This window comes from Apostichopus japonicus, chromosome 15 (assembly GCF_037975245.1).
Source record: "Apostichopus japonicus isolate 1M-3 chromosome 15, ASM3797524v1, whole genome shotgun sequence".
Lineage (NCBI taxonomy): Eukaryota > Metazoa > Echinodermata > Holothuroidea > Aspidochirotida > Stichopodidae > Apostichopus > Apostichopus japonicus.
In genome coordinates, this window is record NC_092575.1 from 13,146,141 (window position 1) to 13,168,147 (window position 22,007).

The 22,007-nt window shown below is 38.4% G+C and overlaps 2 protein-coding genes across 7 annotated transcripts in view; one reads left to right on the forward strand and one right to left on the reverse strand.

The window, feature by feature from the left end:
- The first annotated feature begins 2,377 nt into the window (after positions 1-2,377).
- LOC139980776 (E3 ubiquitin-protein ligase RNF10-like) lies at positions 2,378-20,327 on the forward strand. Of its 5 annotated transcripts, none has more exons than XM_071992702.1 (21): positions 2,379-2,810; positions 3,700-3,878; positions 4,528-4,739; positions 6,182-6,330; positions 6,635-6,761; positions 7,417-7,562; positions 8,735-8,799; positions 9,420-9,473; positions 10,334-10,378; positions 10,752-10,806; positions 11,879-11,964; positions 12,657-12,765; positions 13,559-13,795; positions 14,752-14,885; positions 15,863-15,980; positions 16,652-16,753; positions 17,682-17,855; positions 18,080-18,156; positions 18,419-18,595; positions 18,736-18,769; positions 19,334-20,327. In XM_071992702.1, the coding sequence occupies exons 1-21, from the start codon at positions 2,732-2,734 to the stop codon at positions 19,426-19,428; spliced, it is 2,454 nt and encodes an 817-aa protein (XP_071848803.1). In that variant the 5' UTR covers positions 2,379-2,731; the 3' UTR covers positions 19,429-20,327. The 5 variants fall into 5 exon arrangements, with proteins under 5 accessions (XP_071848806.1, XP_071848803.1, XP_071848804.1 ...); XM_071992703.1 differs by lacking the exon at positions 18,736-18,769 and adding an exon at positions 19,034-19,067; XM_071992705.1 differs by lacking the exon at positions 18,736-18,769 and having other exon boundaries at positions 2,378-2,810; positions 10,752-10,794; positions 18,419-18,632.
- The window catches only part of LOC139980778 (transmembrane and coiled-coil domain-containing protein 6-like), a 112,815-nt gene continuing 110,345 nt past the window's right edge, over positions 19,538-22,007 (reverse strand). Inside the window, exons 12-13 of one of the 2 annotated variants that reach the window (XM_071992708.1) lie at positions 20,769-20,941; positions 19,538-20,738 (exon numbers count right to left, since the gene is read on the reverse strand). In XM_071992708.1, coding sequence (XP_071848809.1) covers positions 20,816-20,941 — 126 coding nt within the window. In that variant the 3' untranslated portion in view covers positions 19,538-20,738; positions 20,769-20,815. Of the gene's footprint in view, positions 20,942-22,007 lie in introns of both variants that reach the window. The other variant, XM_071992707.1, reaches the window with a different exon arrangement.

A 22,007-nucleotide genomic window follows, 5' to 3' on the forward strand; every position in this document is an offset into this window, starting at 1 on the left:
CGAAAGGCATAAAATTTGAAAACCGTGGGCAATACCTCACTACCAAACCTAAACAAAAGGAACCACCAGTGGTGTTCAAGCTTACCTATACACCCCATATCAAAACCACGCATTTGAAAAATGTACTTTTGAAACATTGGCACTTAATCTCGCAACACGCGGACAGGGGCGTAGCAAAGGTTTTTTTGTTGGGGGGGGGGTGTGGAGGATTTGATTTGCCGACGGATCTGGAAGATGTGACTGAAATGGGGGAGGGGTCTAAGGGGAGGGGTGTCCCCCTCCCCCTTTGGAAAATTTTTAGTTTTGAAACGTCCTTAGATGCAATCTGGTGCATATTTTAAGTCAAATTTGGCACCGTAGAATTTCCATTTCGATATTATTTTTATGGCAGTCGGCAGAAGAAGTTATAAAGTTTGAGAGCAGAAACCGGTCTAGTTGGTCATAAGAACCTACACTAGTCTCTCCTACTATTAACAGTACACTCAATTCACCTAATAGGTGCAATTATGTTTCACCACGAGGAGCATGCTATAAGTTCATGTTCCTCGGGCCCTCCCTTAAAAATACTTCAGGTTCTTGGCGACTACGTTGCGTTAGATAGTGTAAAACCGCCTACACCCCCTTTCATTCAGATAATTATGATATACTTGCTAACTGTGCATTGATTTTCCCTGACAGTAATATTCAGCACTATAGTACTGAGCCGTATCTAATTAATACGTGATGTCGCGTAGGCCTGATAATTGCCTTAGTTTCAAATTTGGAATAAAAACGATCGCGTTTCAGGGAAGAGCAGCTGGATATATATTAGGCTTTTCTTTCACCAAGTTATGCCTATTAGGAATTTGAAGTACTCCCACATAAAAAAAAAACGCAACTGATTTCCAAAAAGGGGGGGCCGGGGCCGGGTCGGCCCCCCCCCCTGGATCCGCCCCTGTATACTGCTCTCCAGCAAATATATCGCAGAACAAAGAATGGAAGAATTTAACAGAAATGTATTGTTATTACTATTTGGGGGGTGGGAGACGGTCGTCCAAAGGCATGGGTTACCCCCTTTCCCCTGCCCGGCCCTCCTCTTTCTTTTTCATTTACGGGCATGTTTATCAGAGGTAACAGCTGCACAAACCTGTCTAATGGCACATAAAACCTTTTTCATGTAGCATATCAACTGACCCTGAAACTGGTCAGTTTTATGAGCTGTTATCGATCTGTGCTGTACACCTGTTTGACGGTAGCAGCCATTAAGAGCAGCCCCTAACAGCAGCCAATGGTGTTTACATCAACGTTACGCGCCATTGGCCACTGATGTTTGTACACTGTGACGAGAGCTGGGTACGCTGTTGCGGGAAAGTGGATCCCCAGCAGCCACTATAAGGGTAGACTAAATTAGCGGACATAACAAGACTGTTACTTTTTCTTACCTGTTTTAAAACGATAATAATTCACGCTATGCATACTGTTAAAGGCCGAAAATGGCACCATAATAGAGATGAGATGTTGTTCTCTCATGTGATATAAGTCAGGATGATTTCTGCATCCATAGTCAACTTAAACTTGTGATCCTACCAAAACTTGTAGAGAAAGGCGTAAATTGCGGCAATTTTTATACTAATTTGTTTTGTTTTTCCCCCCAAATGTCTAAACAATTAATTTATGAGGATATGCAACAGTCAAGAGAGGTACAATGGCGAAGTTAAGTTATTCCTCTTACACGTGGTATTAAAAAAAAAACACGGTCAGTAACACTTTGATTAATCGAAAATCGATGCTACGAAACCGTTCGATCCTAACGGGAAATGAATAAAATGGGAATGAATAGAATTCGCTTGAAACACACGGTCATGTGTTATGATCTAAACTGCGTATTAATTTCAAAATCGATTAATTTGAGTTATCGACCTAGTTAAGAGGTCCGCTTGCGGCACCACATAAACTGAGTAGAAATGTTGCTCTTTTACGTGGTATACCTCTACTATCGGTAACAAAACCGATTTCTTGACCAAAAGTGGCATTAAAGTTTTAACACCGATACGGACCCTCTCTAAACGCGCTGTATATACGTAATGTGTAATAATCCAAAAATTGATTTAATTGTTTTTTTCTTTTAAATCGATTAATTTGAGTAATCGACCTTAATGAGATATCCAGTTTGCACCAAATTAAATTAGAAATGTTGCTCTTTCACGTGGTATATCTCTACTATCGGTAACAAAACCTTTAACAGGTAAATACCTTTCTTATTTATGCACTAATTGAACAACACACTCGACCGCAGTGTCAGTTATAACACACACGACCGCAGTAGCAGTACTGTGTGTCATGTCTTACTGTCCTTTTTCTCTTAGTGGCTGCTGCTAGTGTCTGCTGTTAGAGGCTGCTACCTTCAATGAGGCGTGCTGTACGTTTGGCAGCAAGACAGGGCGATCTCCAAAAACGCACGTCAAATTTTCTCGAAAATTGGTCCATTCGCGACCGATTTTGAGGCCAAAGCCACCCAAAAATATTAACTTGTGCAATCAAGCACAAGTAAGAGCTACTTTCAAGTTATTTGTTTGTGTTTGCATCACCTATTTTCTTATTAATATCTTATAGTTTTACAAGAACTTAATTTTTCTTCAACATGGCGTTCTGATCTTTCCAGTTCGAATAATGTGTCCTGTTAAAGCAAAATCATCTCCAGTTGGAGTATTCAGGCTTCAAGCCTTTAATTTTTTAGTCGAGAATAGGTCTAATGGCCAAGGAGGGAAAAGATATGGACAAGAAATTAAGTTCCAGAAATGGGTCCGTTGCGCCGGAGGCGAAGGGGAAAGGTGAGATAATGTGTTACTGTGTTAGGCTAAGTTAACAACTAATCATACGTTACAACAGTGTAAGCTTCTGTTACGTAAGACTCAGCCTAAGGTTAGCCCTAGCCTACACGAAAATGCGATAATTCGAGGATATAACGTAAGTGACACCATGAAAGCATTTATAAGTTACCGCCTTATAACTAGCCCAGCCCGTGTCTAACTTTTTTGCACAGTAAAGGTGGTGTCAGGTGGTAACTTTTACTCAGGAAAGCTAGATTTACTCATAGCCATCATGCTGCAAGGTTTTCACATGCAAAATCCAAATTAGCCTCGGCCTAACCAGGTATAAAAGTATTGAACAATATTCTGGGCAGAATGATACTCAGAACTCCATTTCATCCTTCAGATCAACAAATGTTTTAGTTGTACAGTACTTTTGAAATTCAAAATGCTAAATAAATTCCCTTTGAAATGTTTCGACAACCCTCCATAGTTTTAGGGGCAACCCTAAAAGATATTCCCCCCTTTAAATACAAGGGCTGTAGTACACAATAGGTCTATCTTCATAATTGTACTGCTTGGAAAGACTGAATTTAAGTTTGCTATTAAACATGAATGGTTGTTTTTCTTTCAGTTTGACTTAGAACAGAACTTTGAATTTAAACAAGGCTTCAAAATCAAAACGGTTGAGGAAAAGGATGCATCTTGTAACATTGTAACTCAAATGGATGTGAATGATTTCTAAATAATGTCTAAATAATGTCTAAATAATGTCATAACAGACAGGAGTTGAGGGGTATGTTGGAAATTTAAATAAAGGTGTATCAATTTTTTTTTGCTGGAAGGACTAGTATTCCATAAATTTGAGATTAATATATTTTTCTGTCTCGCTCTTTTGTGCCAATATCAGACTATAATGGAAAGAGTAACAGCAATAGACACCAGCGCTTCCATGGTAAAAGGAGGGAACCATGGTCCGCAGATGGCAATCTGCAACCAAAGTACCAACCTCCAGTACCGAAACCAAGAAACAAGTCCTTCGAAAAGAGGGTTCGTGGTAATCAGAATTGGTCTGGGAGACGTGATGAGGTCAGTAAAATGGTAACTGTACGAGAAATCACGTCCTCAGGATGTCGTGAAACATTTTGTTCTTGAATTGTCATTTTAAATCATTGAAGTTGGAAGGACCATGAAATTACTGTTAAGTTACCAATGTTGGAAATTGAATCTTGGCTCCATAATTTTTCAGTGTGTATCTATGTTTGGTTTGTGCTGAATCTGATTGTGTTCCTTGGCTTACTGTACACATATATCTATGTTCACTGTTATTATTAGCTTTTGTTATGAGCTTTTATTAGCAGTTTTGCTATCGGGTACTGTAAGATACAGAAGTGTGTGACGTCAGTTCTAATGACAATATAGATGTTAGACACTTGATGACATCACATTGTAATAATCCACGAGTACAATACATACAGTACTTAGCTAATTGAACTGGGCTGAAAAGTACACCAAATAAGCAATTATGCTGCCATTTTGGTATTTATATAATGTCATTGAGTGAAGCTAGACCGATTTTGGTTCTGGTCGTAGCTTGGCTTTTGCCTCCTGGTAGCTGTATGTGAAGTTATCCAACAGTTAAGTGGTTGGGGATGTTTCTTCTTTTTCTTTTAGCACGTTCATGAATTTATGTAAAATTTGATGACTTGACTATCATATTCCATTTTTGTGTTTTCAGGTGACACAGGCTCAGAGGGCTGAATTTGGTTCAGCCCTCCCGCAAGGGTCCAAGAAGATAAACTTAAATCATCTGTTGAACTTCAAACTTGAACCAAGAGGAGGGCAGCAGCACCATGGCAGAACAAGTAACAGAGGCCAGTGGAGCACTCGTAACAAGTGGGGCAGTTACAAGCATACCAGATACAACAAGGAGCAATTTCTACAGGCCAAGTAAGTTTGTATTTTAACATCAGAATCTTTACAGTTTGTGGCACAAATGTAATGAAAACTTGGTCATATTTTGTTTATATTACTTCAAAATCTCCAATTAAGAGCTCAGTAAGATGAAAAAAGGAATATGTCTCAGACACATTTTTAGCTCATACCAGCATGCTGGTGTGAGCTATTGTTACAGTGCGGCGTCTATCACTCTATCACTCTATCCGTTAACAATGAGTAAAACCGCTCCCACTCGCACAGTGTTTGATGGAATTTCATGAAACTTGGACACAAGGACCATTGGGTATAGGGCCATCAGAGATGGTCCAAAATTTGGGGCCAAAGGTCACCTGTGGGCCGTAATGGGCCATTTTGTGGAAATACGCAAAATGCTTCTTCTCCTACAGATTCCATGGTACAAATGTTGAGGGTTTGTCACGATAGTGCTATGGTAGTTTTACCTTCAGGGTGTTCATGAATTTGAGATCAAAGATCAACTAGGGGTCTTTTGTGGCCCGGGCCGCGGCCCTATATTTTCAAATTGCTCCTGTTCGTACAGTGTTTGGCCAATTACAATGAAACTTGGTCACAATGTTCCTCGGGATGAGAGTTACCAGGGGTGTTCGGAAAATTGAGGTCAAAGGTCATTTAGGGGGTCATCGGGGGTCATTCTTTGTAATATTTTCAAATATCTCAATCTCCTCAAGATTTTGATGGATCATATTCAAAGTTGAACTGATGATTGTTGGATTGTGTATGAATAAGGTGATGCCTAAAAAATTTTGGTCAAAAGTTAATTTATTACAATTAATCCCCATTGTTTAAAAAAATCTGAGCCTTCACTTTTTGCCAAAGCTCCTTTAATTTGTCTCCCAATCCCTGCAGTGTTTGTTTACATTTGTGGTTAAGCTCTGCAGAGGCTGTTAGTGGAATTAAAGCAGGACTGGGAGTTGTTATTAACTGTTGAACTGTAAGCATGAGAGCCCTATAGCCAATCAGCACTTGCCGATTCTTATAAGTCTTTGAGCCTGAGGTATGTAGGCAGCTTGTGAAGTTATGTCTTGTAGGGAGTGCTTGTTATGTCTGCTAAGGTAGAGGGGAGAAAGTTTAATAGGGTAGGCCAGTGGTATTGTTTGAGAGAGTGGGTAAAATAGAATTTAAAGGGGAAAATAGGAATTATAGCCAGTGGTGTGGCCAGGATTCTGCTAACGGAGGGGGGGGGGGGTTATCCCTCACAGGCCCAAAATTGGTTTTGTGGGCCCTACATTTTTCAGCTCGAAAAGGTATGAGCTTCTGCACAATTGGTGCTCTAGTACTTATGCTTAATAGTGTTAGAAATTTTTCTCTTTTATTTGTTTTTCTTTTCAGTAGTAGCTTTTAGACATCTAGGCTCTATCTGTTATCCTTAGTTGTTACTCACTAGTGTTGTTTAAACTTTTCCCCAATACAAACAGCTGTCAGTTTGTGGTGAAGTCTAATGGAGATTACAAAGTCCACATGCTCGATGCTGATGCCATAGTGGACTGGGATGTGGTGGAGCAGGTTCGTCTGTTGGGCCATGAGGTACCGTCATGCCCCATTTGCCTCTACCCTCCTTCAGCAGGTGCGTATTTTACTTACTGCTTTATAAAAGGCATCGATCAACTTGTATTTTCCCAACCCCTTCGACTGCCCAATCATAATAAAAGCCCCCCCCCCCTTCCCAACCCCGAAAAAAATGGTGAAAGTGGCGATGCACTTATCCTTACTGTGACTAAGACAGCCATACCTCTGTACCTATTTTCTGCATTCTCTAAGTCACAGATAAGAAGTTGTCATATGGTAGTTCCATGTCTTTAAGTCAATTAGTTGTTTGTATATAATTTTGCTGACATCACTGTGATAATTTGTTTGGTTTTCATGCATAGCTCAAATCACTCGCTGCGGACACATCTTCTGCTGGTCATGTATCCTGCATTACCTGGCCCTCTCTGATAAGACTTGGCGAAAATGTCCAATCTGTTACGAATCGGTCATTAAGAAGGATCTTAAAAGGTGAGTCACTGGCAAGGCCTGCTTATGATATTGATGTAGTTGATTGGACCGCATGTGTTCCGATGGTGTGAAATTTATATGGTCTTTCACAATTTGTATTGTTGTACTGTAAGAAAGAAAAGATTTGTGTTCTCACCCATTACTCTTGCCCAGAGTCCATCTGGACAAATCATCTGTGAATTGCAAGTGTGTAAAATGGTGGGGGAGGGAGAGTGAATGGAGCGTGTTAAGATAGTCGAAACAGAAAGGGAAGGTGTCACTTTGTTGAGATACTCAAATACCATTTCATGACAGCTGATGCCATGAGGTGTAGTTTGAGTGTCTCTTCAGAATACAGTCCAACTGCAGCACAAACATGGAAAATGTCAAACTGCCCTACATTTCATTTCAACAGATATAGGACACCTCCGATTCACCACCAAATGTCACTGATATCAAAATGCTTCTTGCTTTGGTTCTTTGGTCGTGGGAGTTTTCTGGTATATTGTGTAGTTGTAAATTGGTTGGCTTCCAACAAACGTACTAAGATGGAGGCTTCACTCTCTACCAAAGTGTGGAATATTTTTGTGTTTAAATAGTTACCTACCTAATATATATCACATTGTTTACCATCAGCTACTATTGCCATTTAACCAATGATTTAATTTCCTTGCAGTGTGGTAGCTACTGAGCAGCATCTGTTTAAGCCGGGAGATGAGATTACCATGTGCTTGATGAAGAGACAGAGGGGCTCTGTTGTCTCACAGCCAGTTTATCTTGGAGAAGATTTAGAGGATGTCGTTAACCCTTACAACATCCTAGGTGAGTACCCTTACAACATCCTTAATGAGTACCCTTACAACATCCTAGATGAGAACCCTTACAACATCCTAGATAAGTACCCTTACAACATCCTAGATGAGTACCTTACAACATCCTAGGTGAGTACCCTTACAACATCATAAATGAGTACCCTTACTAAATGCTAGGTGAGAACCCTTACAACATCCTAGATTAGCACCCTTACAACATCCTAGGTGAGTACCCTTACAACATCCTAGGTGAGTACCCTTACAACATCATAGGTGAGTCCCCTTACAACATCATAAATGAGTACCCCTACTAAATGCTAGGTGAGTACCCTTACAACATCCTAGATTAGCACCCTTACAACATCCTAGATGAGTACCCTTACAACATCCTAGGTGAGTACCCTTACAACATCCTAGATTAGCACCCTTACAACATCCTGGATGAGAACCCTTACTAAATGCTAGGTGAGCACCCTTACAACATCCTAGATGAGCACCCTTACAACATCCTAGATGAGTACCCTTACAACATCCTAGATGAGTACCCTTACAACATCCTAGGTGAGTACCCTTACAACATCCTAGATTAGCACCCTTACAACATCCTAGATGAGTACCCTTACAACATCCTAGGTGAGTACCCTTACAACATCCTAGGTGAGTACCCTTACAACATCCTAGGTGAGTACCCTTACAACATCATAAATGAGTACCCCTACTAAATGCTAGGTGAGTACCCTTACAACATCCTAGATTAGCACCCTTACAACATCCTAGATGAGTACCCTTACAACATCCTAGGTGAGTACCCTTACAACATCCTAGATTAGCACCCTTACAACATCCTGGATGAGAACCCTTACTAAATGCTAGGCGAGTACCCTTACAACATCCTAGATTAGCACCCTTACAACATCCTAGGTGAGTACCCTTACTAAATGCTAGGTGAGTACCGATACAGCATCCTAGGTGATTAGTAATCCCTAGAGTAGCCAGTTGCTGTAATTTGGTTATATTTTTAATTTGTTTTGCAGGTAAACAGTTTGGTAAAGCGATAATAATTTCAGTGCTATTAAGTATATGCATTTTGGCAATTTATTCAACTCTACCTACTATTAATTTATCTTTATTTGCCTTCAATTAACTATTGAATTCTTTCTGTTGATAACTATATTTTTCCAGAGAGAAAAAACAAGACCTGTTATGTGAAATTACTGACTGCTTCTCTGGAAGAAGTGAAGCATCTGGTGAGTTAATGCAATGACTGGGCAACACAAACAATATCTCCTGTCAAAGTAAACAGCAACCTTAATCTCCATCCTAGAATCTAAAAGATAGCAGTGGTGACTAGATCTATTGAACACCTGATAAAACCAGTATCCATCATTTGCATATAAAGCAATTGGTTTATTTGAGGATTTATCTCTCTTGCTGTTTCATACAAGTGCATCATAACCATTTTGTTCTGTTTCTTGTATTCAATGACACACTTTATGATTAAAGTCTTGAGAAAACTCTGTTGCTTTGTAAAGCAAACATCTACCCCAGTTGCTACCACATTTTCTTAGCAGAGGCACATAGCCTAAACCTATTTTGCATATAGGACTCTTGGCTGTAGTTATTTCCAGATCAGACAGCTTATATGTATTGACCCAATGTTTTAGCATGTTGAATATTTCAGAAAGCCCCCTGCAGATTAATATCTCTAAGGATCTATATTTTGCATTGAGAGCCTCGAAAATAACCCTTGCATTAGGAATAACAAGTATTCATAGAAGTGGCATTTTCTCTCACTTATTTGTGTATCAAGACCCTTCCTGCAGAATCGTGTAGCTTTTACTTTATTTTTTTTATTTTTCCTCCACAGATTCTAAGTTCGGAGAGAGCTGCTTTGGAGAAACAATTGAGTGATAATGATGATGTAAGTACACAGGAATGTGGAGTATGCACTGTATTTTCTTTCCTCTCTGGAAGTTAGCTAGGACTGGTAATGACAGGTAAGGTTTCAGGATTCCTCTCTTAAGGCTTATTTGTTAAACAGAATCCAGTAAGAAAATAAAGAAGAACAAGAACCAGTTGAAAGGTATTTCTACAAATAGAATATAGAGATTACCATGAAAAATTTGGCAACACAAGCAAACATAATACAGGCATTTTAATAGAGTAAAATATATAAAATACAGAACATACCGCATACAAAATACATACAAATGAATACAGACACATTACATAAATGTTACACCACTATGATGAATAGTCACTCAGTTTGCTCCTAGGATTTTATCACTCTGGATATTTTGAATGAGGTACAAAGCAGTAAATATTATTCTGTAGCATTTCGTGTAAGTTGTTATGTAAAGTCATGATACGTTTCTAACACTATACAGTAGGAAAAGTTGATTAATGTCAACAGTAAGTTACCTACATATATAGTTTGTCTGTACTCTAGTATCCTTTGTTCCACTAGTGGACTGTATTAACTCAATTAGTGCTTAATTTTGGCATAGGAGTTTTAGGTTTATAGACCTGTTAATTATTATAAAGCGGTGGGAAGTAGTTAAAAATGTTATCTTCAAAATTTCTCACAGTTTGGTACATTTCTGTCGGTCGAGTTGCGTAGAATTTTGTTTGGCAGCACTAGAATTGAATAACTTGGTCTGGATTTATTTGGGCATTATTGTAACTGATAAAAAAATATTAAACAAAAGATTTGTTGATTAGATTGTAAATTGGTTCCAAGTATTTCATATTCATCATTCTTTTTATTTATTTTTATTCCAGGAGCTGGAGGGCACCTTTATTCGAGCAGCCCTTGATTCATTGAAGGTAAGTTCCAGATAGAATCCATTACAAGATAATATAAGGAAATTAACATTTTTAAAGAACACCACCCTATGACATCATAGACCAGCTACTGTGCTGCACTTCCTGGAGTAAGGGAAGGTAGCTGATCAAAATAGGTCACATTTAATCAATTATATCTCAAGTTTGGGACAAGATATTGAGATGAGGCTTCCAACTTTAAAAGTGTGGAATATTTTACTATTCAATATAAGTTTTGTCTCGTCTGCTAACAGATTATCCCTTCCAGAAATTTTACTAATTAAAAAAAAAAATTAACAATAATTTGTTTAATAAATATATATATTTTTTAATTTTCTTTTAATTTACTAATTTTACAATTTCTGTGTTCTTATAGGAAAGGGAAGAACTGTTGTCAGGAGGAATACCATCCATTAAAAGTGAGGTCAAAGGTTAGTTGAGTGGTCTAAAAGCATTTTGCTCCAGTAGACTTTCCTAGTATGAATGTTTCCTCTCCCCTTCACCTGATTGTCACTTCTTGAAAAAAAGAGAAGTCAAATGTTAAGTTGAGCAATTTGAATGGTTCTCTGCTGTACAGTACTTCTAGCTTTCTGGTTGTAAGGAAGACATTTTGTAATGAGAAGGGTTAAAGAATTTAAATGACAAAAACAGAACAAGCTCAAAATAAAGATGAATGAGTCTGAAATCATTATTTGCTCAGAAGGAAATGTAAAACAAATAATACCAGTGCTCAGAACATCAAAGAGTTCTATCTGTTATGGTAGGATTCTTGCTCTCAGGATATTTGTAGCCATCATTGAGTCCTGTTAGGAGCTTCAATTTTTGATATTCAGCATTTGCCAAACCCATCCTGAATATTGACGATTAAACTGGTAATGCATGAAGGGGAAAGAAAAGTGCCGTGCATATGGCTTGATGACAATTATAATGATGATGTTATATCTAAACTGGATCAAGTCTCATGTCCTGTGTGTGATGAAACATTAAACCTGTCTTATCTCCCAATAGTATACGATATTTCCTAGCTGTTTGGGTTCAGTGACTTTTGGTCACATATAACCCAAGTTATCATGGTTAGAGTTGTGTCTCGTTTAAGTTGTTTAAGTGAACAAATTGAAGGTATTAATCGAAAGTACAGAGTGTTAGTTTTGCTAGAAAGGTATATTTATATTTTGTGACCGAAAGGTGCTTTCTCAGTCATACTTATGAAACACTTGTGATCAATTCTTAGTACAATTGTGCAGTCCTTGTTAAATTAAATTTCTTTTGTTAAAATGTTGTAAGAGCAAAGAAACTTTTGGCTAGAACAGGACCTGAGCCCTCTGCTTTCATTTACTTGAAAATTAATCTAGGTTTTATTAGTTTGATCAATGCAATCTTATTTTGGGTGAAACAATAAGTTTGATCAAAATATGGGACACTGACGACCAAACGCTAATGGCTGTTGTAAGTTCTCATTACTCTGGCTTGTCGAGGGACGTTCACTTTTGTATTTATCTTCAGAATCACCAGCCCGACCGTCCAAGTCGGCGAGTTCAGCCAGTGAAGAAGAGGAACATTTTACCATCAGTTCAGCACCAAGTGATGAGGTTTGTAGAATGATTTTTGTGAGCATAAACGTAATGTAGGTATCAGGATTTGATCACCAGGTTCCAGAGACGAGGCAGTAACATCATTATGCCTAAGACTTATTTTTTTTTAAATTGGTGACTTCAAACAAACCTATTCTTGAAATTTGCTGGCCCATTAAAAACGTAAAAGAACCTTTTAAGTAGCCTACTGTACTGAGTTGAATTAACGTTTCCCCAATTTCCCCGCAAACTTTCTGTCATTGGAATGCACAGTATCTTGTTGATAATGTCATTATTTGGTACTTACTCTTAACATTTGTCTCGCTGTTTGTTTGTCTTCAAATTTGAAGGATAGAGATGATTTGACTGTTCGAAAAAATAAATCTTCACCTTTTCGAAAAGGAAGAATACTTTTTAGTTTAAAGAATGACTGCTTTAGTGACCAAGTCAACAAGCAGTTAGTGAAATGATCAAATTGAAGGCTTCTAAAATGAAAACGTTTGTCTCGTTTTGACAATTAATGTTCCTTGTTCTAGCAGTATCCTTGGTTCATCCCAAGGGAAAATGGCAATTGATTGCTTTTGAGCTAAGGCATTTGTACTTTGTGACAGGGGTGTGTTAGGGGGTGTGGAAGGGGTGTGGCGGAGCCAGGCAGTTACAATCTGTGTTACATAGCCTTAATTTAAAGTCTGCCTGTTTACACCTCACAGGATTACTTGGTGTATGCATCAGCATTCTCTGATGAAGAGGCAGAGGAACAAACTCGAGAGGATACAGGTGGAGGAGGAGACAACTCAGAATCGGCGCTAGCTCAAACAGGTCAGACATTCCTAGAAATCTTTCCCAATTTTTTCTTAATTTTTTCAGATAAAAGCTGCAAGGACAGGACACTGCTTTGTACTTATGTAGGTCAGTTGGTCTGTCTTAGGAATTCTGGAAAGCAAGAATTTATGTTGTTACTACAAGCACAAGGTCTCATTTTGGTTGTAAGTGCATTGTAAATATCCCTCCTCACCGCCCCATTTGAAAGGAAGAGAGCAGAGGGCATCAAGTACTGTATAAAGTATTGAATAATACAGCAAGATCTTGTTAGCTTGTAAGTACCGTTATTTTGATACTTGGGGAATCAAATTAATCTCAATTTCAATTTGTAAACAATGCAGTGTTTGCGAGTTAACTGAAACTTATTTTGCACACTTTCAGGAGAGTTGAATGTATGTTAAACTGTCATCAAACATCGTCCTGCTGCAGAAGGAGATGAATGCAATATTAACCTTGTCATTATTCTTCTGATATTGCATAGCAAAAGTGCTATGCAAAATGGGCATAATTGTACCCAGAACCTTAATTGTTTAGTCATTATATGTTTAAGTTAAACCTCAATATCTAAAATTATTCCCTTTTTATTTCGAAAAAAAGATAGCGAGCATATATTTTTATTGCTATCAAGTTTGTTTATTTGAAATAAGTTTGAATTAATCAGAAGTCGGCAGAAGGATACGATGTCAAGTATCATAAGCACTGTATTTCTGTTAAAGCAACAGTAAAATATCAAACCTTGTCTTAAGAGCTTGCTGTAAAAGATCTTCTTGGTAAATTCCTTTTGTACCAGGTGCTTCAACAGATGAGGATGTCAAGAGCAAGGAATCCTTCTCTGGGACGGTAGGAGAATCTCCAATTCTTGAGAGTTTAGAACCACTCAGCCCAGGAGGCCTGTCATCAAACGATGAAGTTGGTAAAACTCGTTATCCTACCACATCTGAATCGACAGAGGAAGAATCCTTGGCTGCTGCTCCTTCACCAAAGGGTAGACAATCCCAGAAAACCCACACTTATTACTTCTACCAAAGTGAGTTATGGTTTGCTTTAAATATATCCCTCCAAACCATTTGTTGTCTTTGTTTAATGTTTGCTGTATTGGTTACATATAAGTATATGAAAGTTTTGGTAGTTGAAGAAACAACTTGAGGTGGTGGACAGGAGGGGGTGGGGTGTCACATGGGTGTAGTTTCCAGTGAAGTAGTAATAGGGTGTAGGTGGATAGCATAAGGCTTGTAGACTATGATTTGTAGGTTCTTAAACCTGTCCGGTCAATTGCATCGCATAGTGAAATTATCAACATTTTAGACGGTAATCTTTTCACCGGACTGGTACATTACTTGTGAAGGACATTTTTATTGAAAGTGGAAGAAATAGAATTTACTTGAAAGTTTGGAAAAGATTGATGTCAGTTATTAGAGAATTATCATTAATTTGGTTTTAAACTTGGTTATTTATAACTTAGGAAATATGACAATAAAAATACTGAGCTTTAAAACTATCTTTTGCATTGTTTTGACTGACCACAATCTGTTGCTACCATGCATCACCTTTTAAGAAATAATATGGTTTGTAATCTGTTACGATTTTCCCCCCCAAAATTCTACCAGAATGATGGAATTGGACGTAAACAGTTACTGTTTGAACATGCAAACTGATAATTTAAATTTGTTGATCACAAACTCCTCTGCAATTTAGTAAACTGATAATTGGTACATTAAATTTGTTGGACACAAACTCCTCTGCATTTTAGTAATCGGGTAGTTCGATTATAACTGCAAAGACCTTTTGAGTAAGAGTGGTTTGGGAACTTACAGGCATCTAATCATACTTGAGCAATGTGTGGTCAGAACACAGACTTGCAACCGAGTGCAAAATGCAGCTGATGTTATTTCCTCCATTAAAAGTGTAAAGACCGACATAATGTTCGGTTGCCTGAAGGTCGCATTTTACCGATGGAAATTTGCTTGCATCCTTCCCGTACAGGTGACGATGGCCAGCCTATCTTTATCCACCCTCTCAACGTGCGATGTTTGGTCCAACAGTATGGCAGTCTGGATAAATGTCCGCTCACCATCAAGGCCAAGATTGTGGAGATGGAGCACATGTCCATGACTGAGGTAAGACTAACAGGATTTGGGAGAGGGTTGCAAGCCATTCATAATTCAGTCTGGAAGAAACAAGTGGTGTGTAATATCCTGCACATCAAGGGTATAAATCTCACATCTAATTTTCCCATTGTAATATATCATGTTAAACTTGTTTGTTCATGAGTAGAATCAAAGTTGAAATTTTTGCCAGGAAATGGATGCAGTAGGGTGTAGCATAGCAAAGTGGGGTAATATATCTGAGCATTTGATGTGCATAGAATGTTCATTATTTTCAGGGGTTTTTATTATTCACAAATTGAGAAACCTCAATGAGATGTATATGCTAAACCATCTAACTTGGTCAGACCAGTGGGCTCTTGCTTCCACACTTGGTGGTCACTTGAATACAGAGCAGAAAGTGATCATTATCCCATTGAAAAGATTCAGAAACACAAATGCCCTTGAAGGATTTTGTAAATAAACTAATACAGCCTTCTCCTTTTCACAACAAACCCAGCACTTATCGTACTAGTAACTCTTCAATAATGCAGTTTAAATTCTCCTTAATACCGGCCCGAAGTGTAACAGTCGTTTAGTAATGTGCTCACTTAATACACATGATTACAAAAAGTTCCCTGTTTTGTATGGCTGTTACGCTCTGCCCTAGATGCATCTGCAGTGACAGTGCAATAGGACTATGCTCATTTGTAAACCTCTTTGTGGAGAAAAAGGCCATTTCTTAAGTTCATGCATATGTTTTGACACCGTCCTGAGCTCAAGTGTTACAGGCATAGGCTTTATTGTTTACATTTTTGTCTTGAGGACTTCAGCAGTGTCTTGAGGACGTCAGCACTGACATCAGCATTAGCACTAATGCAATTACTTTGTGTGCTCGATGTGATCGTATTATAAATAATATATCTGGTGATAGTATTTGATCACGTAGAGATCTCGTTTTATCTCTGTACATCCATTTTCTCCATTGATCTCTTCTCTTATTCTCTCAGGATATTCGTCATCGCCTGCGGTACATGGTTCATTTGCCCCTAACGAGCAACTTCAGCGTCTGTGAGCTTGACCTGAAACCTCCGGTTTTGTCTGAGGAGACTATTTCGCTCTTCCAGGGTAAGAATTACATCATGCACAGGTGCCTGAAATGGCGTGAAAGCAGTCGTAATGAAGATTGATGATGACCTGCATAGATTCTTGCGACCCAAGGAGCAAAAACATGTTTAAGATTAAGAGTTCTAAATATTACCAGTTTGAATATTCTTTATACTAGTATAGTTTTTTTTATACATATTGTCAAAGGTATTAAAAAAAACCAGATATCACATTAAAGTGAGATGGTGTGTCATACCTATAAGTGTTTTCAGTGAAATTGTACAAAAATAAGGAGACATTTTTTGTTGACTAAGAAAGAAGCTGACATATGATAAAGGACATTGACTTTGCACTGATCAATGATAGTCAGCACTGATAAGACTCTTAGCTGCAAATATACCAGATCTGTGGTTTATCATGTTATCAGTATCTTAGTGTATAATTGATACTTATTGTATCAATATTGTATCAATATGAGGTAAATATTGGATTACGATTGATACATTCATATATCCGATAATATCAACCAAACTCTGTAGGGTAAACACAACATAAGCCGCTTCAGGAAACGAGACCAGAATTGTAATCGTAGCAATTTCCTTTAGCATTGTATGTCGCTGAGAAGCAAATTTGGTTTTGGTTTTCAACCTGTGATTTGTGCTAATTTTGGTCAATTTTTTGGATCCATTCAGACGATTTCCTGAAGAGGAATAAGGCCAGAGATCGGAAACTGAAGGAAGAAAAACGCAGAGAGAGAAGAATGCAAGCAGAGATGGATAGAAGCTATGGCATTTGTGAGTGTTTGAAAATAGACAATGTTTAAGATTGGCTGGAAAGAGTTGGTGTTATTAACATATCTCAAGGTTGTATTCACTGATATTTTGATGCTCCTGTAGACCATATTTAGTCATTGGAAGTTGCTATTAGTTTTCTGAGATATGTTTCTCATTGTTATCAGTTTTTGGGATAAATTCTATGAATTCATTGGTAATGATACAAAAGTGATTTAAGGACTTTGAAAGGTCTGCCAAAAGTGGCAACTAAGAATGCAATTTACTATCACTAATGTTGTGCACAGTGCACAAGCATTTGTATAGTGAGAAGCCTACGTTATAAAACTCGGGCATCTTCCTTAAAAGTATGATGATCCTCTCAGCTTGAGGTCAGGGAATTCCGACCTTACCAGTCGGATTGATTTTGACGACGGCCGAGTAGTCTGTGAGGAATATCAGTTGTCTTGGAGTCATCATCACTGTCACAAAGATTGATTAAGTAAACGCCTGACAACTCCCTGGGTACATGTCCTCTAAGGCTAAGCCTTCTTGCAGCATCGATTTAAGATATCAGCATTAATTCATCATGTGAGGCTTTCTGGCTACATGTAGAAATGATCCTAGTATCAGGTTGACTGGGGAATGTTTGGATAAATGGGGGATTTTTGGAATTGAGGATTTTGGAACAAAGTTAAAGTTAAAAAAAAAAATGACTACTAACATTTTACAAAGATTTTATTTACATCATGGATAGATTAGAAGACAGAGGAAAAGATGACATTGGTATCTAAGTGGACTCATTGTAGTCCTAGATCGAGGAGCTCAATGTAAATATGGTTGTAATATTGCCAATGTTATACCCATGAGAACCTTCTTGGTCATAAAACTTCTTTTAGAGAATTTGGCACTTAAGAGTATACTAACAAATGTTGTTTTGGTCTCTATTCAGATCCCAGTGCTCGGTATTCATTGAAGAGTAACCATCAATTTCCTTCTGTTGGTCCATCCACTGTGTCAGATGATCAGTTGACTGTTTCGTCTGGGTCAGGGACCTCCTCCCCCGGCCCTGCTACACCCCTGTCGGCCAGTGTAGAAGAGGATATGATATTTCCTGTGTCTGCAGGTGAGCTTCTTTTATCGTTATTAGCAACTATCAATATTAATTATAAGTGGATTCGTTTTGGGTATTTTTATTATTTTGAGCACTGCTTCAGTGTGTTCACATGTGGCTATGTTAGGCTTGGCATCATGAACCAGTTTGCCTTTGTCTTCTCTTCACATGAAATGTAGACCATTTATGTATTTATCTCCATTAAATTTACTAGCATTTTCTTTACTTTTTCCTAGATACCATTCAACAACCCCAATCTCCAGGAAGCATGTCGGGCACCCCTCCTGTCCCAGCAGTACCATCCTTTGCACAGGTAAAGTAGACTTACCCTAGTCATCCTTCAAAAACTCAATCGTCCTTTAAAATAATTACCTAAATGAGTTCTGTCATTAGGAAACATCTTACTTATACATATTCTGTATATATATATTTTTTATATTTATCCATATATTCTGGAATATCAAATATTGTTTCTGTGTGTGAGATTAAGTGTTTTAGTGAGCAGGATCACAGTACTTTTCTACCTAAAAAGAATAAATCATGCCATAAAACGGCTTTCCTTTTGACATTTCTAGATGTTACGTGAAGGTCAGGCTAAACCAGGCCCTCACAAGAAGATTTCTGCCGTCCAACCATCGGTAGAGACGGTCAAACCTGGTGATGGCAGCGATGAGAGTGAGAATGAGGACTACATCCCGGTCCCTCAGTATCAGGATGCCTTTAGTGATGCTATACAGGATGCCCTGGATAAAGTTACACTGAACGCATCATCATCATCTACCAAAGCAGGTAAGGAAGGGGTTTGTGGTAATGAGGGGAAGGTGGCAAGAACTATGAGAAGGAACTGGAAATTGAAACAACAGTAGCTGTAGAAAAATGGTAGAAAGATTAGGTTACACTGAACACATCACCATCTACCAAAGCAGGTAAGGAAGGGGTTTGTGGTAATGAGGGGAAGATTGCAAGAACTATGCGTGGAGAAGGACTGAAATTGAAAACAAGTTGCTGTAGAAAAATGGTAGAAAGATCTGGTTACACTTAACACATCATCTTTTACCAAAGCAGGTAAGGAAGGGTGTTACAAATGTGGTTTGTGGTAATAAGGGGAAGATTGCAACAACTATGAGAGGGGTAAGAAGGAACTGAAATTGCAAACAACAGTAGCTGTAGAAAAATGGTAGAAAGATCAGGTTACACTGAACACATTATCATCTACCAAAGCAGGTAAGGAAGGGTGTTACAGATGTGGTTTGTGGTAATAAGGGGAAGATTGCAACAACTATGAGAGGGGTAAGAAGGAACTGAAATTGAAAACAACAGTTGCTGTAGAAAAATGGTAATAAGATCAGGTGGGAGGAAGGGTGAGTAGATGTAAGCAGAGATTTGAACCCCAGTTTGAATACCATGGCTTTAATAGAGAGCCAAAGGATGGCTCGAAAACCCTTGAGGTCGTCATGTAGTTGCTGACATCATCTCCTTTCATCCTACAGGTGATGCCCCTGTGAGCTCCGGTGGACGCAAGGGTAAAAAGGGAAGGAAGAAACAGCAGTTGCTCTTCTCGACAGCTGGTCCTCGATTTAAATGAGTTCTGAAAGTGTCGCCTCCTGCATGTAAATGGACAACAGTTGTCAAGAATAATTTAAAGTAAATTTTATTTTGGTTCTTCCTGGAGTGTTGCATGTCTTCTTGTATTATTTTAGAAGGTGTCTAGACGACCTTAGTTTACTTTTATTTAAAATCTATCCAGAGTGTTAAATTTTGGCATTGGGAATTGTTGGGAATCCTGGGAATCTGTGGAGGTCAAGAATACACAGTACTTCCAAATGTTGTGAATAGTTTTCAAATATTATAATTAAATCATAACCTCGTAATTTTTGCAAACCACAGCTTCAATCTATACATTCAATTCACAGATTTGTTCTCTTTAAAGGAGAACAGACTTTTGTTTTTGGTAAGAACCTTGTAGTTCTGTTGTCACAAGATGTTACGCCGACGTGAGTTATTAAAGCTCGTGAGGATGGAATTGTGATTAGTTCTGCTTCGGTTCCACTGGTCGATACTTAATGATTCTTGTTATGTTTTCACAGCTGCTATTATTAGATCTAGATAAAAATGTTTTGTGTGTTACTAATACCTCACATTTGATGCCCTCCCCCATAGTCATGGGCGATAGTCATGGCCATTTAGTATAGGTGAACACAAAGTTCCATAATGGCAACTGCAACTGTCAGAAGACCAAATCCTGTTCTAAAGAAACATAGATATGCAAATGGAACAGCAGACATAAATAGTAGCGATTGGACCAGTATCGTTTTACTCAAATATTTCTTTCCTTCTTCACTGTTACACATCATAGAATTGTCCATATTAATAATTCTGTTGAAAATCTTTGGTATCAATTTGAGAGTGGCTTAAATATTATATCCACATATCTTATATCATCCACAAAAATGAATAAAAGGTTATCATTTATTGAAAAGCTTCTGCAGTGCTTTTGTGTCTTTCTTTAAAGTACCCTGAGAAGAACATCTAATCTGTCTAGTTATTTGCCTGGCCCGTCCTCCCAGTGATATCACATTATCAGGTGATCAAACCCAAGCTTAAAAATGACCTTAAAAATGACCTGTTGTCCTCTAAAGAGAGACAGTTACAACGGTAACCAGTGCCCCCAGTGAATCATTGTCTTCAACAATTCTTGTTGTGAGTACCTCGGAATTACCTCTGGCTACCTGACTTCTCCAATGAGCAAATTCAAACTGCCAGTCTGTTCCTTCGATAAACAGCAACTTGGAATCACCTGTTCTCCTAGTGAGTGCCTTGTTGGAATCAACTGTTGTTTTCCCGGTGAGCAGCTTACACCATCTGTTCCTTCAATAAACAGCATCTTGGAATCACCTGTTCCCCCTGTGAGTACCTTTGAATCACCTGTTCCCCCAGTGAGTACCTCAGAGTCACTGATGAGTACCTTGGAATCACCAGTTCTCCCAGTGAGTATCTTTGATCTGGCCAGCTCTCATCCTTACTTCATCATCATCCCCCATCACTAAAGAATCCAGGAGGGAGATGATATTATTCTCCTCGCAGAGACGTCGTTGTACCTGGATAAACAAAACAACAGGACGACTAAAGATTTAGATCACTGAACAACACGAACCCGACACGCGTCAACACAGTCTATTTTCATTGGGTACTGATGCTTACAGTATTAAGTCATGATTGTGGTCAGATTTTAACATCACTCAATGAAACTTATTAAATTTAAAGACAAATTGTTTAACTTTGATATGTTTGTAAACAAAATATTCTGTCCTTGATATTGATGGTGGCCACTTGTGCAGACACTGTTACACACCTGGTTATGGCATTGGCTTGAACGCTGCTGTGGGTTGCTATGTACTTTGAAATAACACTCGGCTAAATTCACAGGTAGTGTAAGACAAGGTTCTGTATCCTTGGCTACAGTGAATTTTATTGAGACTTAACCTAACGATGAATCCTTGATGTGAGGACAATGGAATGTATTAATGAAGCTGATTGCAGTATTTGAAACACCTCTCAGACTTTCATATGTATCATTAGTTGATTAATACATAACATGATGGGTACAACAGAAGTTTAGTATGTCAAAGACAAACTTTTATTTTCAAAGCAAATTTTTGACTATAAATCATGGTATTTGCTACTCGGAAATGCAGGAGGACAGTTGTACCCTATGATAAAGGAAACATTCAGAATATTGGGGGGGGGGGAGGGCAGGGCAGCAAATTGTGATGAAATCGTTACATTTTCAACAGTGAGAATCTGTCAACTGTTCTGATCGTACACTGGCACATTGAAGTTAAACTCCAAATCTGTTGCCCTCTTCATGTAGGTACCCTTCAAAATACCTTGAAAGGGTAAAGGAACCCCATCTACCAGACCACCCCAAGTTGTCTCTCAATCTTCAGATAAAAGAAACCGTAAATAATGCTCACTTGTGTTTCAAGTCCATTTTCACTACTTTACTGCACTGTCTCAGTGTGTGGGGGAATTGAAAGATCAGAACCAAAACTTCCAAATTTGAGTTCTAGAAACAGTCACTAATTTAGTAGCACATTAAAGTTTCGAGGGAGGATCTATAAACCTTGGTCTCGCAAACCAAGCCCATAATCAATGGAGGGCAAT

What these genes read in the sequence shown, in the direction of transcription:
- LOC139980776 (XM_071992701.1), top strand. Translation starts at nt 2,732, where the DNA reads ATGGCCAAGGAGGGAAAAGATATGGACAAGAAATTAAGTTCCAGAAAT. An exon ending in CAGTACCATCCTTTGCACAG is followed by an intron (nt 18,157 to 18,418) that starts GTAAAGTAGACT and finishes TGACATTTCTAG; the next exon opens with ATGTTACGTGAAGGTCAGGC. An exon ending in ATCATCATCTACCAAAGCAG is followed by an intron (nt 18,633 to 19,333) that starts GTAAGGAAGGGG and finishes TTCATCCTACAG; the next exon opens with GTGATGCCCCTGTGAGCTCC.